At 44.5% G+C, this 19401-nt stretch overlaps 1 protein-coding gene across 4 annotated transcripts in view; it reads right to left on the bottom strand.

Moving 5' to 3' along the window:
• The window catches only part of PAM (peptidylglycine alpha-amidating monooxygenase), a 1287650-nt gene that overhangs the window by 245294 nt on the left and 1022955 nt on the right, over window positions 1-19401 (bottom strand). For all 4 annotated transcript variants that reach the window (XM_069625460.1, XM_069625461.1, XM_069625463.1 and 1 more), the window contains one exon: window positions 1847-2047. In XM_069625460.1, the coding sequence (XP_069481561.1) occupies window positions 1847-2047 (201 nt within the window). The remainder of the gene's footprint in view (window positions 1-1846; window positions 2048-19401) is intronic.

Genomic DNA, 19401 nt, shown 5'->3' with positions numbered 1-19401 from the left:
GAGCACGCTTCTACGGAGCCACCTTCAACTTCCACTATTGCAAACATTCTGAATAACTTCCAAGTTATTTCTTTCCACCCCACTTCTCTTCACACAGGGCACGGCGGTTCCAGTGTCAATGAACAGTTAATTACTGCTCAACGTTTAAAGAGCGAAACACTGTAGGACAAATGCCTCCTCACCAGCTAAAAACTGAAAGTAGGTGTGGAATTGTGCTACTACGCAATCTTATGCCATCACAAGGACTCTGCAATGGAGCAAGGTTGACTATTACGCGTCTACAAAGACACATCATAGAGGTGTGTGTAATCGATGGATTAAACTTAGATGCTGTTCTTACAACGCACATACCTCTCATTCCATCGGATACAAATATGCCTTTCAAATTCAAGAGAAGACAGTTTCTTATAAGTTTAGCCTTTTCAATGACCATTAATAAGTCACAGGGACCTACGCCCCCTTCTTGGAAGTGATCAGTGGTAATTCCAAAATTTAAGAAGGGGGGACAAAAGTGACCCTACGAATTACCGACCGATATTGACATTTACCATATGATAGAACAGCGTATGTTACGCCGGGAACAGCTAGTAAATCTGAAAAGCAGTACGCTAAAGTGGATGTTTAAATCTACCATAACGTAATGCAAACGCTTCTGTTTGTGGGTGAGTATTTGGAGGTATGCCTTTTAGTGTTCCTCGTTAAAGGCTTCAAGGGTATGACCTTGGGTGAACATATTTAACTGCTGCTTCCATTACAATTGATTTAAGGACAGTAGTACTCTAGCCTCAGACAATGCCTATGTTTGTATACAAAGAGGTACCTCCTCTCCCTGACAGGGAACCTTTCTATTGCACCAACTGGATAACAATGTTGTTTGTCTTGAAGAAATGGTGGGAAATGAAGGACGTTTGTGTGGAATTTCACCAGAAAATGGAGGCATTACCTATACATAAGTATTGGCAAAACCAGCTGGGCTGAGTTAATGTGCTCTCATGCCGGCAGGTAAAGAGTTATCCTACTCGCCACTCGCACCTCGTGGAAGAAATACTCTCTCAAATCTCTTTAACAACAAAGAAGTTCCCAAGGGCAAAATGGCAAGTACACATACATGGCCTTATGATTAACCCAACCCCCATGGAGATATCATCTCTGTTGATGAGGCTGCTGCTGTTGCCTTTGTCTCTATTGCAGCAAATGGTGTGTAAAGGAGAAGCTCTTTAACCGCTTAGGTTGTTATTTAGCAAGTGCAAAATGGCCCCACAATTTGGAAATGTCCCAGGGTGTTTTTAAATTTGCCCAGAGAGTTTCACCTTTGCGTTGTAAGAGTGAGAGAAGGGTGGGGGCAATGCTTTAGGTTAAAGGATAAGAGAAATGACAGTGAAATTAAAGGTAAGCAAAATTATAAGGAAGGAAAGATGAGAGGCTTATGTTTAGGGATGAGGTAGAGAAGGAGAAGGAACAGAAGGAGGATGTGTAAAGGGTTGAATAACATAGGAGTTATTTGGAAAACGGAGAGGGGAAAAGGAGTAGAGTAGATGGGATATTCCACATTAAAGAAAGGCTGGGATAAGAAAAAGCAAACCGAAGGGACCTAACCAAAAACACAGGTATAGGAGTAATAAAGGGGCAGAGGTGGGTTCTACCTCCATCCTCCACAAAAGGAATTAAAGTGGGGTTGAAAACAAAACATCCTAGAAAATATGTAATTTAATCACAAATAATCCACAATTTGTCATAGAAGTTTCACTGTAATCCATCATAAACACAAAATGGTGGTAAAAGATGGACAAAGAATGAATCCAAAACGTAAATTTATCATGACATACTATTCATTTATTTATCTTACCTGGTGCATAGGAAACAGCAAATACTTCACTTCCAAATGCTTTGTGCTTGATTTCCTTCACAAATTGTCCATTTTCTAATTGGAAGCACTGGATACGTCCATTTTCTCGATCAGCCACACAGAGCTGGCCAAATTCTGCCACAAGGGCCAGGCTGTGAGGGATGTGAAACTGGCCAGCTTTAGCCGCTGGTGAGGAAGGCTCTAGAAAGACATAGGACCAGGTGTGATTCTTCACTGCACAGAACCCAGACATGAAGTTTCAATGACTTTATCCTTTCAGTTTCCGTCTATGCACAGATTAGTATAATTTAAATAATAGGGATTTATGGTTACTGTAATTGTAAAGTGAATATATGCTTATAGTACTGCACAGTCCTTACACCCTTTCTTTACAGTGTGTATTCAAAGTGATATGAATATTTCTAAACATTGCCATTGCTCTATGCAATACATGCCATGATCGCATGCAAAAAACGTGTCTTTCTTTAAATCTGAAAAGTAACTTTGGCTTCCCATCATTAACTGAAATGTGAAACTACTGCACCTTATACTGTGTCATTTTTGCTTTGTTCTGCCTGCCTTGCAAAAGTTATGCTGTTTATATATATATTCCAATTTAAAACATATACAGGCAGAACGGAAAAATACCACAGACAATTTACACTAGCACTTTGCACAGTAATTCCTACTTCAGTTCTGATTTGAAGTTTATTGAATGAACGAATACAGGTGATTTTGCATGGTTGTTTGCGTTACCAGAATGACAACTCATGGCGGTGACCACGCGTCATTCCTTATGGTGAGTTTGATTTGTCCCGGCAGGCCCTTCTGACTACTACCATGTTTGAAAATTGTACTGTATGGAGAGTTATGAGGATTTTCATTTGTACTCTCCATCCCCCTTTGACTACTGCCGTTATTGGTATGCTATTATCCCTAAAACATTGCTTCTTTGTTGAAAATATTGCTGGTCTTTCCTGTAGGAGCTAGTGTGAACATATTGTTTTTGACCATGAGAAAAGCATGAATCCCATAAATCTATTCCGGCTACTTTCAGTTGGAGAATTGAGATTGCGAAGCAGCATTATTGGTGTCCCAATCTACAGCTGAGGCAGCAGCGACCTCAACATAAGGCTGCACGTGTAAGGCTGAAGCGAGTAAGCTTGAAGTGCCGTACCCGTACGTGTATGGCTGAAGCACGTAAGCTTCGTACTGTTGAGCTGGCATACATTCATCAACTTCCCTGGGAAATTAAGTTTCTGTAATTAACACGAGAGATTTGCCATGATGTGGCGGACAACGTCATTATGCAGAGACATGCACCGTTTCCGGTCAACCGTATTACTACAAAAGCACCATTTTCTATCACCCGCACGACTTAAAAAGTGAGTGCTGCTAATGTCAGCTAGAATGCCGATAGTGTGGAAAGTTTAGGAACAATGAACTGCGGAAGTTTACGTAGAATTACGGCACGAAGAGCAACATGGCAGGGTTAAGCATCGCAGACCGCTTAAAACGAAACCACTTCAAAAACAACTGAACTTAGAAAAGTTTACATTTTATACTTTTCACATTGTCTACAATATGGAACCTACCCGCACGCCAAATATTAGGTTTGTAGTATGTTGGGAAGTATGCTGAATATATCGAACAAAAACGAAAACAAAAACACACACACTTGTACATTGTGTACACCATGGAACCTACCCACATGCCATATTTTAGGTTTGCAGCATTTTGGGAAGGATGCTGAACATTTCACACTGAAACACACATATTTTCCCTTTTATATATATAGAGATATATATTATAGTAGGGCAACAGTTACCGCCCTATAGTTAAGGCGAGTTGGACTCCCATAGGAACCTCAAAACATTCTACTGCTAATATTTGGCTGAAATTGTGAATTCAAATCAGGGATTCGTGGACCCCTTGCACACCCACAGATTGCTAAATTTGGTAAAGATTTGTTAAAAAAATAACCAAGTTCTAAAAAAAACAAAAAATCCAAAGTTGCAACCTACTTCCCATTCATTTTCTCATATACAAAAAAGGTAAATATTTGCTGGACCGCACAGCCCAAACCACTGGATGGATTTGGAGCAGGTCCAAAATGAACTTGGGTACGATGCGTTTACTGGAGGCCTTTTTGTGGTTTGGGGTAGTTCTGCGAAGTAGTTTTTTAAATATTAGATGGAGAAGGGGTACCCTCTTCTCCAAAATAGATAGCTATATCTCGGCTAAATTGGCAAAACTGGGTGTTTTTAGAAATGAAACGACCTCCATGTTGTTTTTCTGTTGATGCAAGAGATAGCCTGGCTATGGCCGAGGATATTGGAAAATGGAACGTGGGGGAAAAAAGCCATTTCCGGGTGAAAAAACATGCAAATACCATCAGGCTAGAGGTTGGGGGGGATGGGAGGTGGCGGGAGGGCACCAAGTGAAATTTGGGATTTGGAAAGGATCGAAGGACTGAGTTTGCAGCACAAAGCTTTTCTGTAACCTCGATTATATCCGCGAATAGCCAACATCTCAAAGCAATCTGCGTCACAGAAACAGTTTGTGTTGTGGGGGTAATTGGAGAGGGCAGGGGATCTAAGGAGGCCATCTTGAGAGTGGGGCGACCTGGCACAGATGAGGGGGGCACTTGGTGAGGGCCTGGGGGCAAGAAAGCATTTATTTTCCGTCTGGTTTTCAGATATTCACGAATATAAAATTACAGAAAGCCGTGGCTACCTGTAGTTCAGACATTAAATTACTACAGATAGCCGAGGGTATCTGTAGTTCTGTACCTGCGGCTATAGAACATTTTTTAACAAAACAATATAGCTTTTTTTACAGCTACAGTGATGTCAGGGGTGAAAATTCACTGGCATCCGGGAATAAATTATGTGGATGGCGTATATCTTCTTAGTATGTTAAAACCAAGAACACACATGGCATCCGGGACTGTGGACTGTCTCCCATCCATTAAGTAGCCGGGACTGACCCTGCTTAGCTTCAAAGCGAGGAAGGGACCGCCCCTCTCAGGCCATGTTGTTCTTAGTGATTCCTAACTTGTGCTCATCTATTAAACAACATGGCCTGAGGGTGCCAGTCACCACCTTGCTTTGAAGCTATGTAGGGTCAGTCCTGGTTACTGCATGGATGCAGACAGTCCCCAGTCCCTGAAAGTGCTTGAAAGTATTGCACTCAGAACATTTTGTTGCCTTTTTCTGAATTGCATTCTGGTATTTGTAATCCCCCTGTCAAGATGTGGGGAATAATGCCACAATTGTATACTTTTTGCCAAACATAGTTCTATAAGGATTTATATGTTTGAGTGGCACTATGGTATGTGTACTTTTCAGGTTATCTTTATAAAGCAGAGTATTTTTGAAAGCCAGACATGGGATTGAGGAGGGGAAATGATGAGAGGGCAAGTAAGTTGATTATTTGCCAACAATGTGGCAAACAGAGTTTGCAATCCTGGATACGGTGCAGTTATTATCCCCTTTTTGTGGCTGCTTTTCAGGGCACAAGTAAAGGACACATGTGGATGGACAGCGTAACTTTTTTTCAGAGAGTCAGAGAGTGGACGCAACTCGTTTGTTTTTTTTTAGGTTGGCACGCTTGCTCAAGTATTTGGCTACCAGGATTTTACTCAGGTTGTCATGTTCCCAGAGCAGATGCTTACCTACAAGGCCAAAAGCACTTGTTTCGTATTGGGATTTTGTTTTCAGGGCAATCTTCACAGTGGATTGCTGGGTTTAAAGGGTGAGCACAGTTTATAGTTTGCCAGCCATATTTATTGGACCATTTTCTCTCTCAGGTTGTTTTTTCTGGTGTTCATTACTTTTTTTTAAAAGTCCAATGCCATTTTGTCTTGCACACTTTCTTCTAAGGGACAGGTCAATTGAACTACATGTGCATATTTCACTTTAAGATATATGTTCACTTACAGTGCATATATTCATGGGTGCCATGTTTTGATTTTCGCTATGGGGGCAAAAGTACCTGGACATATGTTATTCTTGTAGCCAGTCATGTTTTCCCATTTCTGTGCTGCTTAAATTCGGTTAGCTGGGGTCTTATCCCAAATGTCACCAAGAGACTGCCCATAAAACAAGGGGATTGTAGCACGCTGCTTAACCAAAGTGTGTGATCCATGGCAAATCATTTAATCTCACTGCGCGTTGCCTAAAAACATTGTGAGTTCTCAAAGCCTGCAATCTGTTATTCATAACAATACCTTAAAATAGGACAAAATCAGTTTGTGATTGATGAACGTCTTTGAGTGCTGGGTTGAAGGAGGGGTCAGAAATGAGAGGTGGACACAAAGTTGTACTGTTTTCAACATCAGACATCTTAATTAAATTAAAGGGGTTGGATGAAGGCCTTTCTGTCTCTATCCTAAATAAAGTTTCCTTACCTTGGAAATTAAGGCTAAAGATCACTGTCACCAGTGATGTCATCTGTGATGTCATATGAGGTGTCATCATTGTTGTTAGACAGAATCCTGTGCAGTTCCCTTGGGGAACACTGCAAAATGATTAAGACTACAGGAGTAAGCAGTAAACCCAATTGGTAGCAGTCTGTACCACCCAGATTTACCTGGTAGCTGTGGCTGAGCAGCCAGACTTCTCTCAAGAAGAGTAAGGCAGTATATAGAGTATACACAATAGGGCTAGAAACACAGTAGAGCAAACAAACACTGATCAGAGCTTTGTATAAAAAGTATATAATTATTTATTTAAAACACACTTTAGGCAAAATACGAGCACTCTAAATCAAAATCAAGTTAAAACACAGTCAGGTAAAGTATACACACCTCCCTTGATAACTATTAGACAAGTCAGAGTTAAAAACACCACGATTTGTTAAAACAGATGTGAGCGTGTAACCTAGATGGCACTCCAATAGTTAGGTCAAAGGGAGAGAAAAAGGCAGAGCATAGAAATAAAACAGGTCCCAACACTTTTAGGAGTTCTCAGCAAGGGAAAGAAGGCAGTATACCCTGTAGAGCCAAAGTTCATAGGCCAGGCCCACTTTAAATGGAGCAAAGCGAAATGTGTCCAGGATCACACGGTTTGAAATGCACTAAAAGTCTTTGCAGAATGTTCAAAAGAGGTTGGGGTGATTCAAGAAGATAAAGTTAGAAGGTCTGGTGTCAACCCAGTTGGAAAGCCAAGGATTTAAGGGTCACCTTGGGCAAACCGAAGAAAGGGAGGCCAGGCAGGACACAGTACCTTAAAGAGAAAGGAAGCTCCAGCGGTGGCAGTTGTTCCTGGCAGTGGTTGCAGTTCGTTGTTTTCGACCAGGGGAAGAGAGGATCTCGTTGAGGAGGAAACGTGGAGTCGTTGCACTGCACAGGGATGAAACCAGCTGCGGAGTTTCGTCGATAAAAGGTGGGTTCCTTTTATTTGCGGTCAAAGTGGTGGAGCTTGGCTATCCGGCCGCCGGGGTGCTTGGCACAGGCGATTCGACCAAGAGACGCCTTTGGAAGGCGGAAAGGGCGTACTGGTTGGTCCCACCAGCTCAGAGGAAGAAGACTCATCCAGCAGAAGATCTTCTCTTGTCGTTGGGAAAGTGGTGAGTTCGTTGCAGCAGGGCTCCACCGTTGGTGTCGTTGTTGCAGATGGCTCAGCTTCTTCCCTCTTTGGATTCTTAGGTCCTGTGGCGACCTCTGAAGTTCCAGTCCCAAAGGCTCTGCTTTTATGCAGAAAAACCCCCCATTCAACAGCCTAGCTGTCACTCAAACATGCTAAGTGGTGAGCCGGGCGGCTCACCACTGGCCCAATCAGAACAGAGTGTGACTTGAGTTGCTAAGGCAACGCAGTCTAGGGTGCCAATTCCCCTCCCCACCCATCCTGTGGAACCCAGACAGAGTGGCACCATTTGGAGGGCTTCTGTGTAGAAGCCCGCCAAAAAGTGGAACAAAGGGCTCGATCTTGGTCAGAGTTACAGAGACGGACACGAACGCCATTTTAGAAAAGAGTTCTGGCAAAAAGACCCAACCGTGAATTTAATATTAAATAAATAAACCGGCGGTATCTTTAACATTGCACCAAAAAGTGGTGCGTTTAAAATCAATGGGAAAATCCCATAGAGAATATTCTGGTGGAATATTTTGCGTGGTAACCACTGCCACCAGCCAGAAACTCGACAAGGGGGGACTGGACAGTGCCCCCTTGAAAACAGACCCAGGGGCAATAGAATTAACCCCTTCCAGTAATTACACAATATGATGGTTTGTACTGGTTCTGTTCACAATTTAAGACTAGTAAAGTCAATGGTGACTTTACATGTCCTGGGAGACAGTAGCCAGTCCCACGGTATGGAGTCTATGTTTGGGGGTCACTATGACACCCATGTGTTACTGCACTGAGGGTGCTGTGTAACACATACACAAAAAACAGATGATACCCTATGGAGTAAAAGACCCTATAGCCCAATATCACACAAATAGTCAGAGACATACCTCAAATCATGCCTAAGAGTGGGAGTAAAAGAGTCTCACTCTTAGCAGGAGAAAAAAACAAACCCCAAAAATCCAGCAAAGCTGCTGGGGGACTCACTAGGTTTGGGAAATTAGCCTTATAAGAGAATTCTCCCTAACAATTGTGGTCATAGGCTGCGCGACAGGGAGAGCTAAGTTGAGGTGGCTTTAGCTGAATTTCATGGGTTTTGTTGCATTAAGTTCTCACCAAAACGTCCCTGCAACTAAAGTTTTTTTCCTTGAATGTATATGGGATATATTACTTAGCGTAATAGTATTTCTGATGCTTGCATCTGCTTATATTCACATGCTATGCATAGGCCGACATCTACTGGAAGCTGCGGAGTATTACAGTTGTTTTTTTTCGAAACTCGAAAAGGGACATCGACAGGGCGTGCCAGTAATGCTATCCGTAGTGTGACGTTTACTTTACCCATGGTACTTCACACGTCGAGGTCCCTCAGATTGTTTTTTCCTCCATCATTGTCGGTCACTCAAAACAGAGTTCCTTCTTATCGCCATTACTTAAAAAAATAATTACTTATAGTATATTCTTACTGTCCTTTGTTAGCCGTTCCCCTGCAAGACCTTTGGCGACGGCTTCGAAAACTACTTTTGTCGATGACTGCTCCAACGCGTCGCGAAAAACTATTCAGACGGCCTCAGAAGGCCGCACCGGGCCACGGCCCTCACAGTAGGGAGAGTGGGGGGAGGTTCATTTCTCAGTCTGCCTAAGAGAATACATAGGTCCTTCTATACCCACTTCATTCGCCAGGCTGCCTTCCCCATACACAATGAAGAATACACCATTTAAATTGTGTCCATCTTGCAATCGTACATTTCCCTGGAAAGACTCACACCGGGTGTGCAATCTTTGTCTTCCAAGGGACCATAACGAGGGCCACTGCAAATCTTGCAAGCTCTTCAAACCCAAGACTCTTAAGGGCCGCAAGACAAAGCGCTTGGCCCACCACGCCATGAAGACCGAAGCCACTATGGACATTGAGGGTGCTTCTAGAGATGGCAGCAGATAGCCGGTCAAGTGGCACAGCGAGTAGAGCGCTCGCTTTGACATCCGTGCAGAGCTTGCTAACGCAGGTTCAAATCTCGGCGGGGCCAAACTCAGCCTTTCATCCTTCCGAGGTCGATAAATGAGCACCACACACCGTGGGTAATAATAAGCAGCGCTCAGATACCTGAGGGTTTGTAGCGCTATATAAATGCCAAATTATTATTAATATTATTAATATTATTAATATTATTATTATCTATAGTGATGCCGAGGGCGAACAGGATCGTCGGATGCCTGCATGCAAGCCCTTGGCCCCATCAGGTAGGCCAGCGGCTCTGCTACTAGGATGACACCCGCCGGCACTGGCGTGAACAAAACACCACACAAAGCACACATTCCACGGCCAAAAGTAGACTTCCACGCCGACCGATGGGTCACACACAGCGTCAAGGGGGAGGTCCGACAGTCCCCTGTCCTCTGGACCATTGCGCTCACGGTCACCTCAAGACAGGCCCCCGAAATCGACAGGCAAGTCAGAGTCTGACGCTGTGTCCAAAACCCCCAAGTCCACACACGCTGTGGACCGAGCGTCTAAAGACGCGTCGACGGCCGAAACGCATACCGATAAACAACAGTCAAAAGACACATTGAAGGCCCAAACGAAAACCACACAGAGCTCGAAAATAAGTGAGCTCATCAAAAAACACGTCTCGGACATGCGACTAAAAGGTCGGATGTCAAAAAACCACAAGTCCTCAAAGACACAAGAAGAGGGCTCTAGTCAATGTTCCTTTTCTCGTTTCGAAAACAACTGTAATACTCTGTAGCTTCCACTAGATGTCGGCCTATGTATAGCATGTGATCTAAGCAGATTCCACAAGCCACAGATATACATGAAAACATCCCCCGCACTATAGTTAAGTTGTCATGATGCCTACCCCCGGGCATCAGGACCAAGGCCCTCAGCTCCGGGAGCAGGCATCCAGACATTTGTTTAAACCTCAGCAGCCCCGGCTAGGGGCAGTCTGGGTTCAGTCCTGGAGCCTTAGGCGCTAGGCTCTTCATAGAAATCAGCTCATAGACTTTACTTACCTGATGCAGACCATGCTGCAAAAGTGTCCAAGCCTACATGAGGCCTGGATGGGACTATTTTGTTACAGGGACTATTTTTTACTCGGGCGTGGCTCTAGGGAACTTCTTACCTGGAACTACTTTGGAGGCTATTTAAACCACACCCGAACAGCAGCACATGCTTCCCGTTATTCTGCTTCCAGCAGCGTGACGCTCACTGTGCCTGCAGCCAGCATCCAGTCTTCTGCCACGCCCGCGTACCTGCAGCCAGCATCCAGTCTTCTGCCACGCCCGCCTCGAATCCGGAGCTCTTAGAATAAAGAAGAAGAAAAGGACAAGGTTAGAAAAAAAACTTATTTCAAATTCCTCACCTAATTCCGGAACCATTTAATCTCCGGACCTAGAAAGTACATCAGTCCTGCACGCGTCGCTTTGCCAGCTCCAGCACGGCGCCATACTCACCAGTTCTCACAGCATCTTTCGATCCGGCACTGTCTCCATCATTTCTTCGCCGTAATTCGGCACCTAGGGGACACAAGAAAAAACAAGGTGAGCCAAGGGAATCAACAAATACAACCTCTTACCACCATAGACTTACCTGATTTACCACCGGCGGTATTATTCCATAACTCTCCACACTTTCATATGCCGCGTCTGTAAAGAGGGAGAAAAACAACACGTTAACGCATGCAATAGTTAACCGACAGCCTTGGGTAACACAGACTCTTACCTGAACGCCAGCAGCAGCTACGAGACCTTCTTCTCACGAACTCAGTTGCAACTTAAGGAAGGAAGGGGACAAGAGTGAACATCGAGCACATTTAACTCTTTGAACTTGATACTTACCTATCCCGCCAGGGACTTCAGAGTCAATACTTACCGGAACTCTCCCAACACCTTCAAACCAGTGAAGTAACTGTTATCCACGCGCCCCTGCAAGACAAGCAGGATGGAGAGCTCATCTTTTACGAACATAAGGTGAGGCTACTAAGGGGATATCGGAGGTGATTAGTGGGGGAGAGCGAGAACAGTTGGGAGGCCATCACTAAAACCCACAGGTGGTTAAATCCCTGTCTCCACTTGCAGGAAAATACTTCTTCGGGTCCAGCAGACAAGACTAGGCGAGCCAGTCCAGACAGTTATCTCTGCACTACGCATCACGTTGAAGGAGACCGCAGCTGTCCGGGTCCGATCGACACCCCTGTGGGGTCCAGGTGAGCGTAACAAAGTTGAGTATTGAGTTCCATAGGAAACCCGAAAAGTAAATTGCTGTTACCTTTTGACTCATGACGGATTTGGCTGAAATCGTGCAAACAAAATTGGACTCACTAATGCACCCCACACCCTCCCCAATGGACATTTTAGGAAGGATTCATTAAACAAAAAGGTTATTAAGAAAGTAAAAAAACACGGTTTCGGCTGAGTCCCCATTCATTTTCCTAAAGAGAACAAGTCATATTTTTGCTCAGGTGCACAGCCAAAACCACAGGATGGAATTGGACCACAGAGGAAATAACTTGGGCACAAAGCATTTCCGGGAGGGGTCATAGGTTATTACATCCAGTAGTTGGTAAAATATTTGACGGAGAAGGGGGCGCCCCCTTCTCCCAACATTATAGCTATATCTCCCATGGTGCTTTGCAGCAGAGGTTGATGGGAATTTCAGAAATGAAAAAGCAGCAATTTTTTCCAAAAATTCTATTGCTAAGTATTTTGTCAAGGCCCCGCCCAAAATGCAAATTCTGGGAACAAAACGTTATACAATGAAAAAGTTATTATGAAAACAAAACAACAGTTTCACTGTTTTTAGCCCATTGATTTTCCAATAGAGAAAAAGGGCAGTTTTTGAACAGCCATAGTGCGAGAACCGGTGGGCAGATTTGGACCAAATAAGAAACCACTTGGGCACAAACCATGGACTTACATTTCTTGACTGGTTTGGCGGTAAATCTATCCATCAGTTTTAAAATACTTTTATAAACCTTGATATCAGCGTTGCTGCTTTTTACAGCAGAGAGGCTGAGCGAGGCTAATAACATTTGACTTGCTGAAAGGATTCAGATGAAATGTTCCAAATAAAAGGTTAGAAAATAAAAAAATTATTAAGAAAACATAAAAACGGTGTTTGCAGTCTACTCGCATTTATTTTTCCATAGAGAAAAAGTGCAGTTTTTGAACAGATGTAGCATGAAAACAGCTTGGCAGTTTCTTTTTTGCACCAAATAAGAAACACACTTTGGGCACAAAGCGTTGACTTAATGTCCTTGACAGGTTTTCTGTGAATCTAACCAGTAGTTTTTGAAATATTCGACAGAGAACAGGGTGGCCTCCCTGTGCCTGTCAGTCTTGGTGCTTTGCAGCAGAGTGGTTGAGAGAGGCTAATAACATGTAACTTTCTGAAAGGATTTGGATGACGTTTTCAGTCAGTCAGTAATAACTTTATTTTAGCCGTAGGCCATAAAAGTTTTTGTGAAACACATCATAAATCACAATTACAATCTAAAAATACAACCACAATATACTCATGACATCAGTTATTCTAAAATAAATATAACAGATATGTCGATATCTCAAACAATGCTGGGTCATAAAAACAGATGGTCCAGCTCAACTTGTAACATATAGCCACCTCACTGATGAGGCCAGACTATGCTGAAACACGTGTTTGGGGTACCTAATGGTACTCTTGTTTAGAAGAGAATTGCCTAGCATTTCCGTTCTGGACTGCCTGTGTGGGTGGGACCAGACTGATATGCAAATGGCTATTTCTCCTTTCTGAAGGGTCCAGGGAGCTAACTAAATTGTTGTAGACCCTCCTGAGTGGGAGAAATTCCATATAACAGGGTATTTGACCAATGTTCGTTCTCAGTAGTGGGGCTAGCACATCCTTGTTTAAAATAAATATAACAGATATCTCAAACAATGCTGGGGCATAAAAACAGATGGTGCACCTAACTTGTACGCCATAGCCCCCAACAAATGCATCAACGTCAGATTCCAAAGCAACATGATACATTATTGTGCCCTTTAAAATAAATAACTTTACTAGAAAAGGTACCTATATCAAATTTTCTAAACCAAAGGTTGTCAAGGGCCCCCACGAACTGGAAAATTTGCGAACGATTCGTTAAAGAATAAACAGTCATTAAAACAAATAAAAACAATGTTTTTAGCCTGCTCACATTCATTTTTCCCCATACATAAAAAAGTGCAATTTTTGAGCAGCCATAGCGTGAAAACCACTGTGGAGATTTGGACCAAACAAGAAAAAATGTGGGCACAAAGCATTGACTTAATTTCCTTGACTGGTTTGGGGTAAACCCATCCAGTAGTTTCTAAAATATTCAACAGAGACCTGGGGGTGCCCCGCTGTTCCTTAAAATCTTAATATATAATGGCTTGAGAGACTTTTCAGAAACGAAAAGCCAACATCTTTTTTGCTCGATTCCCACCAAGCTATTTGGAGGAGTAAAAAAGATGTCATCAAAATATTACAACAAATTCCCTCACTACCTTAGAGAGTTGCAGAACGCTCTCGACGTCAGAAAGAGACTCAAAAATCTTCCTTTAAGTATTCACTCCTATGGGAACACTGATTGTTTTGAAACACAGCACTTAGATGGCCTGGCCGTAGGGGCTATATAAATAGCAATAGCAATCACACCAGGCTAGAGGTTCGGAGTGAGAAAGAAGACTCCATGTGATGTTGGGACTTTGGGGGTGGGTTAAAGAGCCAGTAGGGTAGAAAATGTTTGGTTTATTAGGCGGAAGACCATGGGAATCACACGAGATAACAGCAGCAACACTGCAAGACGCATTCAGAAAAAGAAGGGCGTCACTCAAAGTGATGAGTGATAGGGGCAACGAGAAAGGGTTAGGTAAGGGAAAAAGCAATTGAGTGGAGTGAGGGGTGCTCAAAAAAAGAAGGGGGACAGATGTTGAGTGCCCGTGAGGAGATGGAATACTTTTTAATTCTGAGCAATTTTTCCTATTTTCGCAGGAGTACGTGAACCGCTACTCTACGGCAGGAATTTCTGTTATTTGAACTGATAACTGTGAAATTATCACGGGAATAAGGAGTTAGAAAACAAAGATTTAACATTTGCAGTGCCTAGATCTAGTGGAAATGGTGCAATGGCTTTTTGGTAACAAAGTAATTGGTTGACATGGCCAGTGGCCATGTCTAGTGGGCCTAAAAGAAAGATATTGGTGCAACACGCACAGAGGCCACAACCAAAGGCTATAGCCAGTGAGACCTCAAGAAACTATGCAATATGTTCAGGCATGGCCAAATGTTTAAGCCATGGCTAGTGGGCCCTGAGGAAACTAAGGTATAGCATAACCCTTGAAATTCAGTAAAAAACATTTGTTAAGAGATTTAAGGATCTGATTTAATGCAACGGCACCCCTGAAATTCAGCATTCGCATTTCAATAAAGTCCTCCCAAAGAGGACCCACTAAACTACAGGCCTATCACGAATTCTGCCTTTCTGATGAAAATCGTGGACAGAATTGCATATAAACAAATAGCCAAACATATAGAAAGCCACCCCATTCTAAACTGTCATCAATCAAGCTTCAGAGCAGAGCATAGTACTGAAACAGCCCTTCTGGAACTCAAATCCAGGCTTCTATCCAATATGGATAAGGGAGAGGCCCCCATCCCATGCCTATGCTGCTGGACCTCACAGCCGCATTCAACCTGGTTGACCACATATTGTTGGTCACCAGGCTCGAACAAGTGGCAGCATTCTCCCCAGAAGCTTCACAGTGGGTAGCTTCCTTTCTTAAGAATTGTGTCAGTTGCGTCTGTTCGCAAATAGCTGAAGCAAATACAATTCCGATCGAATATGGAGTCCTGCAGGGAACAAGCCTTTCGGCTTGCTTTTACAACATCTTTACTGTTCCCTTCTTCTCCATGTTGGTGCAAGAAAACATCTAGTTTATCAACTTTGTGGATGATACGCAATGTATCATCCCTCTGACCGGAGACCATACACGAGACGAAGAGTATATCAATAATGCCTACACGTGTATCGAAAATTGGATGGTGCAAAATGGTCTAGCAATAAACAGAGCTAAAACTGAGCTCATGATTGTGGGTTCTCCTAGCCGGATCTCCAAGTTAGATCCCAGGTACAGCAACTTCCAGCTTGGTGAAGTCAAAATTGACACCCTCAAGAAAGTTAAGTCTTTAGGGGTGATCCTTGACCAATACCTTTCTATGAAAGCTCATGTGGGAAGTGTGGTATCTGGTGCGGCTTACTACTTAAAACTTTTCGCACACCTTCGACCCATGATCTCTCAGACAAATGCAGAAACTCTGGCAAGAACCATAGTGGGATTCAAAATGGACTACTGTTGCAGTCTGTTGACTGGTATCAGTAAAACAAACAGAAATAAATAGACTGCAAGTTATTCAGAATGGACAGTGAGAATGGTTGCAGGTCTGACCAGACGTGACCATGTCACACCAGCCAGAAGAGCTCTACGCTGGCTCCACGTAGATGCCATAATCCATTATCGTCTACTACTCATTACCTTTAAGAGTATTTTGGTATTATGCCCCGCTACTTGAACAAACTGATCTTGCCAAAGAGTACCTCACAGTCTCTTAGGTCGCAGGAGTCCAAAATGCTAATGATCCCGAGAAGTAAATCTAGGAAAGCCGAAAAACAAGCTTTTGCCATAGCAGCTCTGACAGCCTGGAATTGTTTGCCGTTGGACCTCAGGCTGGTAACTAAACCTGAGCTTTTCAAAAGAAAGCTTAAAACCTGGCTGTTTCATTAAGGTATTTTCTCCTGCTTTAGTCTACGACTTCACCGGACTGGTATCTTCTTCCTGTTTTTTGTCGTGTTATGTCTTCTCTGCGCCATCATGCCTACAGGTTCATTGCTTCGCATTATAAATCTATTGAAGAACAAAAATGTGTCACGCTAACCAAACAGTCATAGGGGGTAAGGGCTAGGAAAGGGTCAGGGAGGAAAAAAACAATTGAGGGTAGTGGAGGGACCATGGAAAGAGCAGGGGGCACTTGGTGAGTGCCTATGAGGACCGTGAAAAGTTTTGAGATTTTCAAGCATTATCAGAGGAATACCGGGAAATCCTGCAGGCATGGGTAGTTCAATGCCACTATTTGTGTAGTTCGTTGCCATTATCGGAGGAATAGTGCGGAAATGGTGAGTGAAAAAAGAATTATTTTAAACTTGCAGTGATAACATCTCCTAGGTAGGGCATAATAGACCTCTGTGCCCAAGGTCATAGCTGTTGAGTGGGCCCCAATGAAACCCATTGGTGCAACATGTACAGTGGCCATGGCCAAAGGCCATGGCTAGAGGGCCAAGAAACCTCAGAGACATGAAGCAATGGGGTAGTGTCAGTCATAGCATGTGCTAACCCACTGAAGGCTGGTATGTTTTAGATATAGTCAACTGCATGTCCATCTCCACTAAGCCTGCTGCCCACCATGCCCAGGAAACTTAGTTTTTTTTCCCTCCCCTTACCTGAAGCAGACACCACCTACCTGGAAGTCCTCTTGGGACCACAAGGACCACCTTTGCTGCAAACTCAGCCCTTCCAACATTGCTGCCAGGTTCTTTGTCTATGACTGAGGCTTCCACTTGCCTCTTTGAAGCAGCCAGATAGGCTTGGCGGCAGCTCTTAGCCCCATTGGCCCAGGGCCCGGAAGGCAAACACCAGCCCCCTTCTCAAGGGGCTCATCTTAAGGGCGGCATCCCATCCTGTGCAGGCCTGGAGGAGCGTGAGACCCCCCAGCCGCCTGCAATTTTCTGATGGTCTCTTGCCGCAGCTGTATCCCTCTCCCACGGGTAATCATCAATCTTTATCGTTGACCATTCCTTTGCAGTATTTGTGCTCATTGTGATATTAGAATTTGGTGCTTTACATATGCAAACCCCCATCTCGGTGCTGCATTGTGCTCACTGGGAAACTCGAACTTAGGTGCTTTATATCTGTGCATCTCCATTTCTGTGCTATACTTGTGCTCACTGGGAATTCCAAACTTAGGTGTGGGTACTGCTGGTTACTTGTTCCCCTGAAGTGTGTCACCCGCCTTGTTTCTTCTTGCTGTGTCCTCTACTGTATTACCCCCCAACCATCTACCTGTGCATCCAGCAAACATCACTGGGCTGTGCTTCGCTCCTTCTCTCTTCTTAATCTCACTTCATCCAACTTTCCTCCTTGCACCCTCTATGGTGCTCTCAATAACTCCCATCTATTGCAACTGCTACTGTACCTCCTATCCTATCCCTCTCATTAAGTCTGAAAGGAAAAGGTTCAAGAGGGATATGCTGGTCTCCAACCCAGGCCTGCCTATTGCTGATACCTACATCAGTGCTTCCTCCAGCCAGAATCTTACAGACATCCTCCTCCTCTTTTCTGCTCCAGACCTATGCACCCCTCATATGGTCTCTGTTCTCTATCCTTTTTCCTTCTCTCCCATTAATGGTGGCACCTGAAGGGAGGTCTTCTTGGCCCCCCTTCCACTCCTACAAGACCATCATTAATGTCGAGCTGAATTGCACAGTCTTGGTCCAGGGCTCTCAGCCCAATCTCTTCCTTTTTGTTAGACGTCTCCTGAGTCTTATCAACTTCCTCCATACTCCTGCTACTCCTACCAGCACCCCCCTGGCTCCTCCAGCACCTTCTTCTGCCGCCTCTCTGGCACCCTCCTCCTCCTCTTGTCTGGCTACCTTGCCACCTCCCTCTACCACCTCTGTCCACTCTCAGGCCCCTCTACCATTTCTGTAGGGCATAACTGAAGCCTGTACGCCCCCCCCACAGAAGTCTTTCAAATGTGGTAACCTGCTCCACGTGGCTACTCCCAACTCTCGCTCTGCTGTCAAAAACTCCTCTGACATCTACCAACTCCTCGAAGAACTGTACCTGGATGTCCTCGCTCTCCCCGAGAAATGGTTCACGGCCAGCTCTGTCACAAGCTTTGACACTCTCCTCCCTGTTGGCTACAAGATCCTCTCAGAGCCCTCAGAGCCCAGTACCTACCGTCCCGGAGGTGGAGTTCTCTAGTGGGTCCCTGCTTCTATCATTCCTATTCAGGCCTATTCCTCCTTTGAATGCCTGGTCTGCAGGCTCTTTCTCCTGGCCTCTCTTTGACTGTGATCACCAGCTACAGGCCACCTGGCAAGGTTGCCCTCTTCCTCTCAAAGAGGGCTGAGCTTGTCTCTATTCTCCTTGCCTCTACCTCTCGAATTCTCCTCCTTGGAGACATCAACATCCTCCTGGATGCTTCTAATCCCTGCTCTGTGCTCTTCCGCAACCTCTGCAACACTCTCTCTCTTGCCATTCTACCCTCTGGTCCGACACTCTCAGACAGGCATACCTTGGATGTTCTCATCTCCTCAGACATCCCCCTCTATAACCCTCCCACCTCTCCTCTCTCCTGGGCCAACCACTTTCTTCTTTTCTCTCACCTGATGCTCTATGTCCCCCAGGCTAAGCCCACCCCAGCACTGCCACCTACCTTCTCAGTCATTCGGCCCATGAAGCATGTGTCAGTGGATGCCTTTGCTGCTACTTTCTCTGCTCCTCCTATTCCTGTGGCTGACTCACACTTTGACACAGCCCTCTATAACCTGCATCTTTCTATCTCCAACACCCTGGACGTTCTTGCCCCTGTCATGAGAATCCGTCTGAAACCTACCTCCAGGTGCAACTCTTTGTATGGCTATGACCTTGCCACCCTGAAACGCAAGTGCAGGGTGGCTGAGAGGAAGTGGAGGGCTTCGGGAACATCCACTGAAAAACTGGCCTGCCGCCTGCTCCAAAGGCAATACAGACTCTCTGTCCTGTCAAAGAAGAGCGCCCACATCCACGCCTGCATCGCTGCAGCCTCAAACAACATGGCAGAACTCTTTCAAATCTGCAAGGAGCTGGCCAATACTTCTGCAGTCTCCACCTCCCCCGTTACCTCCCAGGCCCTCTGTAAGGCTCTGGCTTCTCACTTCACCACTAACA

This window comes from Ambystoma mexicanum, chromosome 6p, assembly GCF_040938575.1.
Source record: "Ambystoma mexicanum isolate Mex_15411 chromosome 6p, UKY_AmexF1_1, whole genome shotgun sequence".
NCBI lineage: Eukaryota > Metazoa > Chordata > Amphibia > Caudata > Ambystomatidae > Ambystoma > Ambystoma mexicanum.
Note: the sequence above shows the minus strand (reverse complement) of the source record. Positions and strands in the feature narration are given on the sequence as shown.